General features: G+C 37.5%; 1 protein-coding gene across 1 annotated transcript; it reads right to left on the reverse strand.

The window, feature by feature from the left end:
• Nucleotides 1-3,104: 3,104 nt before the first annotated feature.
• On the reverse strand, nucleotides 3,105-16,423 carry LOC116351491 (fibrillin-1-like). The gene is made up of 20 exons (XM_031783596.1): nucleotides 16,091-16,423; nucleotides 15,180-15,803; nucleotides 14,213-14,881; nucleotides 13,825-14,151; nucleotides 13,408-13,731; nucleotides 12,964-13,272; nucleotides 12,416-12,739; nucleotides 11,911-12,270; nucleotides 10,587-11,717; nucleotides 9,957-10,523; nucleotides 9,232-9,630; nucleotides 8,380-9,153; nucleotides 8,079-8,291; nucleotides 7,148-8,011; nucleotides 5,737-7,059; nucleotides 5,565-5,666; nucleotides 5,055-5,495; nucleotides 4,461-4,970; nucleotides 3,955-4,395; nucleotides 3,105-3,866 (listed from the first exon to the last, which is right to left on the reverse strand). Exons 1-20 carry the CDS (start codon nucleotides 16,332-16,334, stop codon nucleotides 3,625-3,627), a joined length of 10,188 nt encoding a protein of 3,395 aa, XP_031639456.1. The 5' UTR covers nucleotides 16,335-16,423; the 3' UTR covers nucleotides 3,105-3,624.
• Between the last annotated feature and the right edge of the window lie 751 nt (nucleotides 16,424-17,174).

A 17,174-nucleotide genomic window follows, 5' to 3' on the forward strand; every position in this document is an offset into this window, starting at 1 on the left:
GTGGCTGGAAAGTTTATTTGATTAATAATTTGAATTTCAAAGCCTTATTATAAAAAGATCTCAGCCAGTAGAAATATTTAAAATGATAAGCTAGTCATTTTTTGCCAGATGGCCCTATCCATTGAAAGAATTTATCGTTGAGAAGTATTATGTTCTTATTTGGACTACAATTTATGTTACTTGACTAAAATATTGTTGTAACGCTTAAGTGCTGTTTTTTTATATTTAAATTTGAATGAAACAAAAAACGATGACTCGAATAAATATATAAACAAATGATATAAAACACCGTTAAGTTTGAGTCAACTAATAACAGAATTTTTTTATTTCTTATAAACTCGTATGAATTTCAACCAGTGTACTGGACAACTACAGTAACATGACTGTCGACACAAAAACCTTTCTCTTATAAAAATGTAGCCAAACACTTACACAATTAACGATTACTAAAAATAATAAAACGATGTAAACAGAAAAAAATTGTTTGTATATGTAACGACGAGAATCTCGTCACGAGATAAGGTTACTTGCCAGTGTCACCGATGATAGAAAACTAAATGCAATAGAGAGCATGTATATACAGAGAGATTCGACTGATTTGTTGTCGTCTTTTTTCAATAATTGCTCTAGTAACATATATCCCAAATGTATTTGCACTAATTTCAGGAGTTTATTGCGCTAGATAAACAAAATCAAAAATGTCAACCAATGCACATAAGAGACTTAACGGGACTCCTACTTCACTGTCAAACACAATTTGCACAGAAATTTCCATTGGCGATGACGTACAAATTTGATTTACGAAAAAGTGTCTAAAATTGTTTTGGACAGCTAAGTTCAAAACAAATTCTGCATGTGTCTAAAGATGAACCCATCTGCCTTCGAAGCACATATCGAACCATGAATGAAGTGCAAGTGGTTTCTTTTGCATTGTTAATGTTAGGGCACTACACATAGATTCTGACGTCCAGAGTTTAAGGAGGGGGTATTTTCAAAAAAAAAAATCGAGAAATATGGAGGGTAATTTCAAAATTGTTCGAAAAATCCAATCTCTGAAAAACAACAGAGGAATAGCACTTTAGCTTAAGTTTTTATATTCAAGTTGAATAATTCAATGCATAAAAGTTGATATGTAACATTCGATTCAATTTGAAAGTTGCTGATTTGACAATTAATCAAGCAAAAATATGATCAAAAATCAAGGGGGTAATTGGTAATTCTTTAAAAATCAAGGGGGGTAATTTTTGAGACGCTTTTCAGGGGGTAATATGGGCCCTATGGTCCCACGTCAGAATCTATGCACTACTATATAAGGAACCGAACTTTGATAAAGGGGTGTTTGTATGGTAGGATCTTCTTTGGAAGATGTTTTAGAGCCATTATTCGAAAATTTTGTGCTGAAATGTAAGGTTAAACTTACATTACTTGCTCTATTATCAACCAAATATTGTTGAATACGTTGAGAACTATCTGATAAAAGACCAAATTGTGCTTTGCAAGCAGAAAAAACCACACACAGAAAAAAATAAATCGGTAAATATTTACTGACTGCGTTAAATTCCATAGGCGAATATTGTGTTGATTTTCAGTACAAAATGCAACAAACATTTCTCTTGTATTTTACCACAGCTAACGAAAATTTTACCACACGCTATAAACTTCAAATCATAAACAAACCACAATTCATTTTGCTTTATTTTTATTAATCTCATATTTTTATGGTTTTTATTTCTTTTAAATAAAAAAAAATATATTTTTTATTTTAAAAATAATGAAACGTCAAATCAAAATAAAAATAGGAAAATGTCTTGTTCAGGATTTAATTTTTCCACCTTTTTTTGTGGATTGAATAATATTTTATGTGACATTTTAACTATTAATACAGTACAAGATATAAGCCACAGTGAAAGTGAACAAGTTACAAGCAATTAGTGAGCATGTATGTTATAGGCGAAGGTCCAAAATACTTGAAACGTGAAACAATTGATTGGATGGATTGAGAAGAAGTTGAAAGAAATCGACAAATCGGTTGTCTAGAGCATGATTTTGAAGGTTCGACGCATACTGAGAAAAATCGAAGACAGTAGCCTGTTCAGTGTAAAATGAATATGCCATTGTTGTTCAAATGGCGAACGTCTGAATTTAGTGCAAATACATTTGCGACATATGTTATGCATGTTGCTTCAATTTAAATGTGTATACCTTTGGCTTATGATAGTATATAACACTTCTCTCAATTTTCGGTATTCTTCATATTATTTTCTTCAATTCTTCAATATTACGTACTATATTACCAAGTGTACCAATCCGATCCATTTTCTCTAGAAAAAAAAAACAAGAAGACGAATAGAAATAATAATTTTTAATAATTTACATTGAATGAATATAAGAAATATGTTATTGGAGTAACATCTTAAAATGAACGCAATCAAATATGTGTATGAGAGATTGATGTGTGTATGGCCTCAATTTTCCGGTAGACTAACAAAAAAAAACAAAAGGAACTTTTTTTCATCACCGTCTGCTGATAAATTAAAACAAAATTCTTGACCCTAGGGTTTAAAATGAAAAACAAAAAAAGGGTTTTATTTTTTACATTTTATTTCTTCATTTAATTTATTTATTTCGTTTCTGACTACATGTTCATTCGACGTAATCTAATCGTATAATTATCAGTATTGTTTTTTTTAAATATATGCTTTGTTCCAATGACCGTTTAATAGAAAATACATGTTCATTATAATACAAATCATTCAAATTGAAGACAAACTAAACTCTTCGTAAATGTTAACTTTTCTTTATAATAACGAGGTGAGTTGTGATTGAGTTGTTTTTAGTTTCTCGGCTCGAACTCGGTCATCCGTCGATACTCGTAATAAGAGTTCAACCGAAAAAATATATATAATATGTTATTCACTTTATTTATTAGGCATTGCAAATGTTAGGCGTGTATCTCTTTCTTTATATATTATTCACTCTGCATAAATATACAAAATCTATGTGTATTTTTTATTTTACATCATACGTTTTTTTTTGCTTTTTTCCTCACATTTTATTAAAAGACTAGTTAATTCGGCCATTGGAGCTCTATACTTTGCATTTTCTCTTGTATTCTTTTCTCTATGAATATTGTTAAATTAGTTTGTTTTTTTTTTTCTAATAAATTTAAGTAATTATATATTAAAATTAAGCGCTGATTCATTTTAATATATATTTTCCGTAAAAAAATTGTTATTTTATTTTCACTTAATAAAAATTGCGTTTTGTTGCTTTGGCAGTTTTATTTTTATATCATCATCGTTCGTTGTTATTTCATTTTTTTCTTTTATTCTTTCAGTTTATTATTATTGTTGTCTTCGTTCGACTTTATGGATCTATTTTCGTCGCACTGGATTCGTTTAAATGCTTTAAGCAATTTTTCATTCATTTTTACGCGTATCTTCTTCGAATGTTATAGCTACTATAAACAATCTATTTAAATAATTTATACATGTTTTTGTCTTCATTATTTTTTTTTTTTTTTTTGATTTTCTCTCATTCATATTTGATCCACTAACAGTTTGTTTCTATTTTTATTATTGTCATTATTTTGATGGGAGAATTTGTTATCTACTTCTGTTTATTCTATGAGAGATAGTCGGGTGTTGGTTCAGATATTGCATCTGGATTGGTAAACAGTGGATTTGGGAATTCTGGTGGATGTGGTAGCGGTCCGGTTGCTTTTGGTCGTCTTCTGTACGCCATCAACCAACATGATACAGCCACTGCAACAGCTACCAAAGCCAATAATGCTGTTATTACTAAGGCTATGATCAAACCAATCATTGATACGCAAATATCTTCCACTCGTTGTGCAGCCGGATGAACTGAAAACATGTATGGGTTATATGAGTGTGTGAGCGAATTTCAGAATAAAACAAAACGATGAAAAACGGAAAATTCATTGAAACTTACTTTCACTGCCATCCGCAGAGAATCGTTCGTCTTTCTTTTCGAATGTGAGAATAGCGTTGGAGGATATGGTAATTTCTTCACGCAATTGTCCTTCGATGCCATCATCTTTTGGTAACGACACACCGGTACTTGAACTGTTTGCGTCATCGATTTCACGACGTCGTCGACGTTTTCCAAATGCATTATATCCACGACAATTGACCGGTTGACATCGACCAAAGCATACACGAATATTACATTGGAATCGAATATTATTGCTCGACGGGAATTTGAATGCATTGAAACTGGCCAACAAACTGTTCGTCTCCGCACTGTACTCCCATTCACCAAATATGCTTGGATCTGTAGCGCAACCATTTTCATCAGTGACCACATACTCATTTTCAATATTATCTTCCATTGTTTTGGCGATACAGCTTCGGGCGAAACCACCGTAAATAGCTGCGAAACATAAAATTCAATAAATTAGCATTTGTTTCAAGGGAGATTTCAAGTTTTGAACTTACTTTGTGGTTGTACATCAACTTGCAGCATCAAATTGTCACCGATTTCGGCTGAATTGATCTCTTGACCATTTTGTGTGACAATTCTCATCTGGCATACTGGTGGCGGTCCTGTATTTGCAATTGTACCAGCTGTCGTTAACATTTGAACATTGAATCCAAGTGTTACATTCTGTTCACCCGTTTGATAGACACATTTTACATGATACGCTTGTGCTTTGTAGGTTACCAGTTTCGGATGTTGTTGTATGACCAATACAAAGCTTGCAACACCATTTACATGAATTAAACCACAGCTACCAAAGTGTACTTTGAATATTTCGGTACGAGGCGTTGAACCCGATGGTAAATTAACGATGCGTCGACATTCTTCGTCTTTACTGTGACCTTTTACATAAATTACACCATTGAAATCTTGTTGCGGCAATACTAGCTCAGTTTTAACACCATCAGCCAAACAATTTACATTCATATCTACCGAAAATGTTACTTTTGTTTCTCGATCTGTGAAGTCTGAAAAGAATAGCGAAACAAGTGTTTTATTAATCAACTCATTTCTGGTTTTTAATTCTGTCAATAATGGAAACAAGTACTTACTGCATTGAATCTCTGGATTTCCAACAGTACCATGAATACATTGACAAATCGCAACATGATGCGTTGCATTACATAATGCATTTACACCGCATACTTTCTCCAAGCATGCATCAACGCAAACTTTTCTTTCAAAGTCACAGTATTGATGATCAGCGCACTCGTCATGATCGATACAGCCTGGTGTTCGTCGCTCTTGAACACATTCACCGAGTGGTGTAATAATGTATCCATGACCAGTTGGGCACACACATTTTCCACGTTCATCAATAATGAAACCGCGTTCAAGTGCACATACACAGCGTCCAGATTCGTCAACCTTAAATCCATCTTCTTCGCGACATGGTAGACAATCGCCATTGAAATTAACACCTGAACCAGGCGGGCATACACAATTTCCATTGATATCTGGTACAAATCCTTTGTCCACACGACATGGCAATGCTATTATGAACAAAAGGTGAAGAAAATTCATCAGATTCGTAAATGAGTACAAAAAAAAGTATAACTTACTTCGATCACATTGAACAGCTGCATTTCCTTGATAACCCTCCATACAGACGCACACCATCGTTCGAACTGGTGTGGTATCAAGTACTTTACATTCGGCATTAACTGTGAATCGATAAAAAAGTGAAAGATTTTAGTATAAAACCGTCAAAAAAAACGCCGTAATTAAACTAACCTCCACAAGGTTGTGTTGCATTGCATGGGTTAATGCATTGTTGATTAATACATGCATATTGTGGTGGACATTCGTTATCATCTCTGCACAATGGTTCATAAGCTCTGCATGTACCATCGGCTTCGGAAATTGTACCCGGTGGGCAACTGCATTGTGGCTTATGATTGTAAACTCGGCAAATTTCATTTCGTTCGCATATTTCTGTTCGTTCACATGGACTTTCGCATTTATTGTTAATGCATGCTTTCTCCGTTGGACATTCATTGTCACTTGTACAAGCAATAATATTGCATCCAATCTTTGGATTACCGCTAAAACCAGGTCTACATTCACAAACCGCATTATGATTGATACCATAACATTCGGCACCGTCTCTGCATGAGCTTCCATCGGCAGCACAAGCTGGAACACATTGTCGATTGATACATGCATGTGTTGTTGAGCACTCATCATCCGATCTGCATCCAATGTGAGTACATTGAATTTCTGGCTGTCCATCATACCCTTGTTCGCACGAACAAATCGGCTTATGATCTTTAACACGACATATTGCGTTCGGTGCACAAGCGCATGGATTCCGGCAAATATCATTGATACAAGCTCTATCTGATGGACAATCTGAATCCGAAACACAGCCACCAACCCGAACAATTGCATCAAGTGGTTTACATGTTCCATTGCCACTGCTTACATATCCTTCTGGGCATATGCAAATCATTGTTCTAACTGGTAACGATGGAACGACCTCACATTTCGATGGTTGGACGCATGGTTCGAGCGTTGTACAAGGATTAACACATTCATGATTGATACAGGCCAAACGCGATGAACAATCGCCATCAACGGTACATTCAACTTGCGGTTCTCGTTTACAATCAATGTACGGATGTCCAATGAATCCTTCACGACATTTGCATACTGGCATATGATTTTGTGGCGTACATTCGGCTTGCGGTGCACAGACATGATCGTAGACACAAGGATTAACACAAACGGCATTCTCGCAAGCTTTGTCACTAGGACAATCGCTGTTACTGCGACAACCAATTACGCGGCACACATCAAATGGATTGCCGCGGTAGCCGCTCAAACATCTACATTCGGCACGATTTCCGGCAACATAGCACTCGGCATTCAATCCACAAGGATTGTCAATGACACACGGATTGATACAGTTTCCATTGATACAAGCACGTCCCGAATCACATTCTGAATTACTTCGGCATCCAACTGCTCGGCACATAATATTTGGATTTCCTTCGAACCCTGGCAAACAACTACATGTTGCACGATGGTCTTTGACCAAGCAAGTTGCATGTGGACCTAAATAAAAAAGACACAACATTTTTTATGAACCACGTCAAGATGGAACCATTTTGAAGGTGAAAATTAAAAAAAAAATAATACTCACCACAATCGCATGGGCTACGACATTGTCGATTGATACATGATTCGTCATATGGACAATCAGAGTTTTGTTTACATCCTGGTGGTGTTTCGATGATAATGCGACGACATTCGCCATTCTCATCCGGTACAAATAGTTCGGGGCATTCACAAACCATCGTTCGAACCGGCGAGCTATCCAATACACTGCAACGAGCCGATTGTGCACATGGTGTCAATTCTCTACATGGTTCCACGCATTTCTCTCGAATACAAGCCAATTTACTTGGACAATCGTCATCATATCGACATTCGGGACCAAAATCAAGTTGAACTCGTTCACAGTACGAAAGTGGATTTCCATTTGGTAGATCTTCTGGACATTTACAATTGGCTGCATGATTTCGTACGAAGCAAATAGCATTTGGAGCACATGGTGAATCTTGTTCGCATGGATTTATACAGTGATTATTTAAGCAGGCACGATCTCCAGGACATTCAAAGTCAGAAGTACATTCGATTCGTTCGCATCGTTCGAATGGACTGCCCTTGAAACCAGACAAGCATCGGCATGCTGTTTGATGTTTCAGACCGAAGCATTCGGCATTCACAGCACAAGGATCGGATAGCACGCAAGGGTTGATACATTCATTGTTGTGACAAGTTTTATCATCTGAGCATTCATCATTTGACTGACATTCCAATTTGAAACAGCCATATTGTGGATTTCCTGAGTACCCTGGACGACATACACAAACTGGATGATGTTTTTCGACATGACATTCCGCATCAATGCCGCAATTACATGGACTGGTACATAATTCATTCACACACGATTCGGATAGAGTACATTCCGAATTTGATTTACAACCAACAGTTATTTCAGATGCTACAAGCAAAATAATGACAATTTTATGAGCCTTTCATCTCAAATTCATTGAAAATCAAATACTTACATGGTACACATTTAATCAAAGGACTTCCGGTGAATCCGCTCGGGCACTTGCAAATTGGTTGATGATTTTCTGCAAAACAGAAAGCGCCACGACCGCATGGACTTGGATTGTAGCATGGATTCACACAACGTTCATTTCTGCATGTACGATCGAACGGACAATCTTCGTCTGAATAACAATCGGCTGGCACAATTGCGTTTGGATATTTTTGTACTAAAATTTGTAAGGAAAAAATTTAATTTTACTTCAAAAAATTCTTCGAGTGAAGGCAAAATATTTTCGAAATGAATGAACAACTTACTCGGTGAGCATTCAATGTGTGGATTTCCGGTATAGCTTGATGGGCATAAGCATAGTCCACGATGCAATTTCGATTCACATTGTGCATTAATACCGCATCGATCAACGCTACAAGCGATAACACAAGTGCCTTGGACGCATTTATCCGAATCAGAGCATTCGTCATCGGATCGACATCCAACCTGTTCATATCGAATAGGTACGCATTGACCGCGAGCATTGGTGATTGTATCCGGTGGGCATCGGCACATAATTGCTCGAATGGGCATTATATCCAAAACTGTACACGTTTGTTCTGTATCGCATACATCTGAACGGGCACACGGATTTTCACATCGTTTATTCACACAAGTCAATGCTGGTGGACAATTTGAATCGCTTGTACATTGTGGCTCATCGAATTTACGTGAACATTCAACATATGGATTTCCAAGCAATCCGGCCAAGCATGTACAAACTGGTTGATGGTTTCGTCCTTCGCACCGAGCATTCTCCGCACATGAATCAATATCACAAACTTTGCGACACACACGATTCAATCGATCGCAAGCTTCATCATCTAAACAGTCTTCGTTGTATTGGCAAATACCTCGTACACATGATATCAATGGATTTCCTTGTGTGCCGGCTGGGCAAATGCAGTTGGCTTGATGATTTTGTGCCAAACATTCAGCACCGCGGCCACACTGTGTACCGCCATATGTGCATGGATTGAAACATTTCTCATTGTAGCATGCCTTATCGTATGGACAATCAGAATTGACCTTACACTCCGCTGAAAATGTCAAAGAAAGAGAGGAATTGTGTAAGTTTTTAAATATTTTAATAGAAATTTTTCGGTTTAAATATTTACGTTTGTAGCATTGAACTTGTGGATCGCCTGCCCATCCTGGTGGACAATGACAGGTTGGATGATGTTGAATCGTTCGACATTCGGCATTCTGACTACAAGGGTTGCGTTCAATACATGGATCTCTGCAAGCTTGATTAATGCATGCCTTTGATGATTGACACTCACTGTCACTGGTACATTGTGGTCTTTGCACTTCGCGGTCTTGGAAACAACCAACAAATGGATCACCAATGAGCCCGGCGGGGCACGTACAAACGGCACGATGATTTTCAACACGACATTCCGCTGTCTTATCACATGGGTTGCCATTTTTACATGGATTCACACAAACTCGATTCTGGCAGTTCTCCGATGGACCACATTCATTATTCGATACACATCCAGCATCTTGGAGCAGTTCTAAATTAATAATTTTCATAAGAAAAATATTAGCATTCATTTGAACCTTAGATATGCAAAAAAAAAAACACTAAAAACTAAAAAAAATATCTAATCTAAAGGATGGCGTTTTTGTGCTGTGCACGGCCTTAAACTAAAAATCGTTTTGTATATACAGTTTAATTGCAATAATTTACATTTGAATAATGAATATATGTACACAATAAAAAAAGGAATGAAAAAAAAAATTAAAAAAGTTCCCCTGTAAAATTCTTTGGAAAAATGATTTGTTATGATTTGATTTATGAGATGGTTTTTGCTAATAAAAGAACAATATTTGCATTTACCTTGTTTGCATCCAATATCAGCGTTACCAACGAAACCTGGTTCACATGTGCAAACCATTGTTCTTAATGGCAGTGAATCAACAACCGAGCAAACGGCATGAGCACCACATGGTCTTGTTTCAATGCATGGGTTCTTACAAACATTATCGAAACAAGCGAATTTCGATGGACAATCAGCGTCGACAGTACATTGTGGGGTATGTTGGACTTGAACCGGGCTACAATTTGTATAAGCATCACCAACATAACCAGGCAGACACTTACAAGTGGCAACATGGTTATCGACACGACATTGAGCGCCTGGTGCACAATTGCATGGATCTTGACAACGTTCATTCACGCATGCCAAATGGAATGGGCATTCATGATTAGTTGTACATTCTGGACGTTCGCAAGCAATCAATGGATTGCCACGGTATCCGTCTAAGCAATAGCATCGTGCATGATGACTATAATCGGAGCGACAAATTGCATTTCGACCGCATTGAATTTGATCACAAACTTCAATACAATTACGATTTACGCAAGCGTGTGTTGTTGGACAATCATTGTCAGCACGGCAACCGACTGAAAAAAGGAAACGATCAGCATCTTTTTGGTCTAATTTACATTTAAAAAAGAAAAACTTACTTTCATAACAAGCGATTTGTGCATTTCCAGTGAATCCTTCGTGACAAACGCACAATGGTCGATGTGCTTGCACATGACAAATGGCATTATCAGCGCAAACTCTTCCCTGAGCGCACGGATTTTTGCATTTTTCATTGATGCACGCTTTATCATTGCTGCACTCTGAGTCACTTTCACATTCTGGACGAATTGGTCGCGGTGGTTCTCGCGGTAAGTCACATTGTACATATGGTGACCCAACATAATTTGGCGGACACGAACAGACTGCTTGATGATTTACAGCACGACAAATTGCATTAATACCGCACGCATTTAAGCATGGATCACTACATTTCTGGTTGAAGCAGCTTCGATCCGTCGAACAATCATCATTTGTTATACATTCTGGATATGTACAAACAGCGGCATTATTTACCACACGACAGTAACCATTAACATTGCAAGGATTTGGTACACAAGGACTGACAGGTTCGTTCAACACTGGACGACATTCGACAAATGGATCGCCAAATGTTTGATCGGGACACGAACATATCGGACTGTGATTCACTGTTCTACACATTGCACCATAACCGCATACATCTGGGCATGGATCAACGCATTTATTGTTCACACAAGACTTTGTTCGACTGCAATCAGATGAAATAACACATTCTGGATGACATCCAGCACCTTTTGCATCGCCGAAATAGCCTGGAATACATTCACATACGGCAACATTTCCTTGATTACGGCAAACTGTATTCACCGAGCACGGTGTTGGATAGCATGGATCTTGTGGTAATGAGTCGCTTGGTGGTATTGGTCGAGCAACTGCTACACATTGTCTGAATGCATCGCCAGTTGTTCCCGTTGGACATGAACAAATTGGCACATGATTTGATACTGTACACATTGCATCGATGCCACAAATGTTAATACATGGGTCTTGACATTTGTTGCGTATACAAGCCTTGCTCATGGGGCAATCACTTGAGCCAGTACATTCTGGGCGACAACCTTCATATGGATTTCCATGATAGTCATTGACACATTCACAGATTGCATTGGCACCTTCAGTACGACAACGAGCATTGCTGCCACAAGGTGACGGATAACAGACGTCGCCTGAGGGTGGTGGTGATGGTATTGCTAAAAATGATTAAAAGTCAAATTATATTATTATTACTTTTTTTCTGAATGAATGTACGAAATGCCTTTTAAAACTTGTTTTACACAATTTCCTAACTTCTAATCTTAAACTTTGCTTGTGAATTTTCTTAAAAAACTGATTAAATATGCAGTCTTCACGCTTCTCAAAATTATCATCAGTCGAAAAACTTACTGTCAATATATAAAACTGGAACATGACAAGAAACAAATGGATCTCCTACCATACCGTCCACACATGTACACATTGCTGTATGAAGCAACACTGAACATTTTGCATTTTGACCACACGCATTTATGCATGGACTTATACAATTTTGATTAATACACGCCAAATTATTGCGACAATCATCGTTCGATTCGCATTGTGGCCGGCAATATGGTGGAATTCCTTCATAACCAGATAAACAAGCGCATTGCGCATTATTATTAACATTCTTGCAAATTGAATTTCGACCGCAAGGTTGTGCAGTGCATGGATTAACTGGTTCGTCTTTTTCGATTGGGGTTGGAACGGCTACAGGCGATGGTTGTGCTACAAGATTATGTATTTGCAAACGAAAATTGATAAAAGATTTGGAAAATTAGCAGAGATTCTCAGGGAGTGTTAATGTGAATGGAAAAACTAAGAAATTCACTGTTGACTTTTCAATTTTCGCAAATTAGTAGATCGTCATTACCTATGACAATTGGTGTACAACGAACGAATGGATCGCCAGTGTAATGTGGTAAACAATAACAGGCAGCTTTGTGATTAATCGCTCTGCATTCAGCATAAAACGGAGCACATGCCCCGGGACATGGATCAACGCACCGTTCATTAACACAAGCTTTTGTATTCAAACAATCTGAATTAATGGTACACTCTCTGCGACAAGCAGGCGGGGTACCATAAAAGCCGGGCAAACACGAACAGATCGCTTGATTATTTATATTTGTACATTGACTGTTTTGGCCACATGGAGATGGACTACAATGATCTTCATCATGTGCTATTAATGGTCCTAAAGATGTTTTTAAAATTTTGTATCAATTTGGTTTTTTTTTATATGAATAGCAATTTATTTTCAATTATTCTACTTCAAATACTTTTATTGAGTTCTATTCTCAAATGTCCATTCATATTCAGTGGGTTTTTGAGAATAAAACTCAATACAAGTGTATTGAAGTAGAAACATTGAAAAGAAATTGTATTTGAAAATACACGCAAAGAGAAAAGCTTTCATACTTTCGATCCTAGCACAAGCGATATATGCATTTCCTGTGAAACCCGGAGGGCAATCACACATTGGAATATGATTGTAAACAGAGCAAATAGCATCGCGACCGCACATATTCGGACATGGATCAACACACTTTCGTCGAATACAGGCTCGATTTCGTTCACATTCGGTATTTAAGAGACATTCAGGGTGGCATCCCGCAGCGTATGGATTGCCAATATAGTTGGAAATACAGGAACAAGCACCTTCATTACATTCACTATTCGCGCCACATGGACTTGGACGGCATTTATCTTTAACTTTTGGTACATCTTCTAAAAATGGTGCAATTTTTTTTGGTTCAGTCAATTCGATTACAGTGAATGAGAAAGGGAGTTAGTCGAATATTCTTGGAAAAAGTTATAGTCAAACGGGAGCATAGCAAAAAAAAAACGAAATTGTATTTTTACCGGCAATAACAATTGGTTCGCATTTGATGAATGCATCTCCTTCAAAGCCAGGCTTACAAGCGCAATTAGGAACATGATTTATTACATTACAGACGGAATTCAAACCGCAGCTGCCGGGACATGGATCAATACAACGCTCATTTGCACAAGCCTTAGTATTGCCACAGTCGGCGGTAATAACACATTCAGGATGGCAGAACGGTGCCGCACCATAATAACCAGGCAAACAATTGCATACATAAGATGTTCCAATTTCATTGCATTGTGCAAAGTTTCCGCATGGATTTGGAACACAAGGATTTATAATCTCATCTCTTGTTGGAGCTAAACGAATGAGGTTTTCAAAGATTTTTAGAATTGGAGTAATTAGAAAGAGTTAGTTTGGTATAGAAAATATAGAAATATTGAATGTCTTACGCGCAACAATTGGAATTTGATAGCAACGCACAAATGCATCACCACTGAAACCATCTTGACAAGTGCAGAATGGACTGTGATACATGACGGAACAAATGGCATTTTCACCACATACTCCAACACACGGCGATACACATTTTCGATTAATACAAGCTTTATTCAAGGGGCATTCGTTGGAGCCAGTGCATTCTGGACGACATGCTGGTGGATTGCCAACAAATTCAGGTAAACAAGAACAAATAGCAGCACCATTATTATCTCTGCATTGACTATTAGGGCCGCATGGGTTGCGGCGACACGCATTGACTGGTTCAACAACAGCAGTTGCTAAAGGAAAACGTATCCCATTTAATACATTTACTTTCATTCATTTTACACTTAAACTTACGTTCAGCATGCTGGATCATTGTACAATAGCGATAAGAATCGCCCGTGTATCCAACGAGACAAACACAATTTGCCAAATGATTTATTACGCGGCATTCAGCGTTCATTCCACAAACGCCGGGGCACGGGTTAACGCATTTGTTTCGAATACAAGCTCGATTTAATGCACAATCAGTGTCCAAAGAGCATTCAGGTTTGCAGCCATCGTAGGGGTTACCATAGTAATCGGGCAAACATTGGCATGAACCGACATCATTATGCTGATGGCAAATGGCATTTATGCCACATGGGCTTGGCACACAAGGGCTGACTGGTACATGTTGAACGGGAGTGTCTTTGATTGCACATTGAACAAACGGATCGCCAACATAACCGGGTAAGCATTCGCAAATTGCCGAATGGCTTACAACATGACATTCAGCATTGTGACCACAGACTCCAGCTGTGCAAGGATTTTTACAATGATTATTGATGCATGCCAAATAATTGGCACATTCTGAATTGGAAATACACTCTTCTCTACAGTTTGGTGGTTGGCCGATAAAATCAGGCAAACAATTGCAAGTGTAACTATCACCATTTGGATGACATTCAGCATTTCGGCCACAGGGTGAGCGTATGCAAGGATTTACATGCTCATCTTTCAGTGGTGGCTGTGACTCTTGCACAACTTAATGATTCAAAATAGATGAGATAGAGATTAAATTTTTACATTTCATATTATACACAACAGACTTAAATACTGATTAGATGTCAGAAAGATTGGCAACCGTTAGTAAAGTTAATTTGACATAGGCGTTGACGGGAATTTTCGAGGGAGAATGGAGGGTTGATGTATAATTATATTTTTATTTTAAAAAGGGGTGTTATTAGGAACCCTCGTCAATACCTATGTTAGTTTGATAAGGACTGAATTTGGATAATTTCAAAACGAAAGATTTTATTTTGCCGCATATAGATTTTCTTACCAATTGGGTAACAATGAGTAACAGGATTTCCAGTAAATCGAGGTAAACAAGAACAAATTGGATTATGATTAACGACTCTGCAGTCGGAATTAAAACCACACGCACCGATGCATGGCTCAATACATTTCTGATTTTGGCATGCACGATTGCTCAAACAATCGGAATTCGTCAAGCATTCAGGGCGACATGTTGGAGGGGCACCAAAATAACCTTGGAGACAAGAACAAACAGCTTGACCATTTACTTCTCTGCATTGAGCGAAAGTACCACAAGGAGTTGGATTGCAAGGATTGTATTCGACGGGTGGTGTATGTTCAACAATAACTGGTCTACATTGAATAAGCGCATTTCCTTCCATTCCCGTTGGGCACGTGCACATTGGCAGATGATTATAAACATTGCAAATTGCATTTGGTGCGCAAGTACCATCACATGGGTTGACACACTTCCTGCGAAGGCAGGCTTTGTCTCTCTCACAATCACTGTTAAGAACACATTCTGGGGAACAAAAAGTGTATGGATCGCCTTGCAAACCATAAAGGCACGTACACACTCCATCATTGCATAGTGCGTTTTGTGCACAAGGTGAAGGGTTACATTTATCTACTGGAATTACGTCGTACGCTATTTTTAAGTTTATCAAAGAAAAGATCAAAATGTGAATAAGACTAATTGGACACAAACTGACATTTTGTCACATAAGAGACTGTATAAAATGCAAAACTGTAGCGCATCTAGCGTCACTACGGACTTTTATTGACTAGTCAGTTGTTTGCAACCGAGCAAAAAACCTTTCACTAGTTGGCGGCAATGTTGTATAGATTACACTGAATTCCATCGTGGCGCTAGTTGTGTGACAGTTTAGGCATAATTTCTGTACGATAGAAAAGTAGTATATAAAAGGAAGTTACGTTTGGGTTGTATTGGAACTGGATAACAATTTTCAAATGCGTTTCCCGTGTATCCATCAAGACAAGAACAAACAGGAGCATGATTAATGACATCGCATCGAGCGTAAATGGCACATAAGCCAGGGCAGGGATTAACACAATGGTTTCGAATGCAAGCTTTGTTATTCGCACAGTCACTCGATAGTACACATTCATGATGGCAATTTGGAGGCGAACCGTAATACCCAGGCAAACAAGAGCACATGGGATAATCACCGATAGGCTCACATCGTGAGAATTGACCACATGGATTGCTTAGGCAAGGGTTCAAGTACTCAACAACAGGGGTATCTTCTCGAGCTAAAACATTATTTATAATATAATAAATTCCAAGAATTTTTCAGACAATCTTATAAATGCGAGCCTGAAACCTAAAACAAATTTTAAAAACTCTTTTCGGAAAAAGAGCATAAGAAATTATTGAGAGCAAAACGAGAATATAGAGAACTGAGAGTTAAAACAACACATAGAATACTGAGAGCAAAAGTAGCATATATCGATTTGCTGTTTTTACTCTCAATTCTGTATATTGTATTTTAACTCTCAATTTGTATTCGCCTCATTTTAGCACTGAAAATGTATATGTTTTTATTTGGCACCGATGAATATTATATTTGCTTTCGTCAAAAACATTTTATTTGGATTCGTATTGAACAAATGTAATAGAAGAATTTGTTTACAAAGCAACGAAAACAAATACTCAAATTTCACGTCGCCACTGTGATACGCTGTGTATACTGCGATTCCTATATTGCATTGACCAGCAGTTTACCGTTATTCGCTAACACACCGAAGATATACAAATGAATCACTTAGAATAAATCAACGTTAATAGATAAATGTCTTCAAATGCGTTACTGAAAAAAGTCATTCAGCAAAAGCGTTATATAATATATGGACGATGTCACGCTTTTGTTGGCGAACTTTTTTATATAACGCGTCACATACAGTTTTTGACACTATTGCTGACGTACTTTTTTCTATAACGCATTTGAAGACATTTATCTAGTAATGCTGATTTATTCTAGGCGATTCAAATATGCTG

Source organism: Contarinia nasturtii, unplaced genomic scaffold, assembly GCF_009176525.2.
Source record: "Contarinia nasturtii isolate CC-2019 unplaced genomic scaffold, AAFC_CNas_1.1 Cnas_scaffold_5563, whole genome shotgun sequence".
Classification (NCBI taxonomy): Eukaryota; Metazoa; Arthropoda; class Insecta; order Diptera; family Cecidomyiidae; genus Contarinia; species Contarinia nasturtii.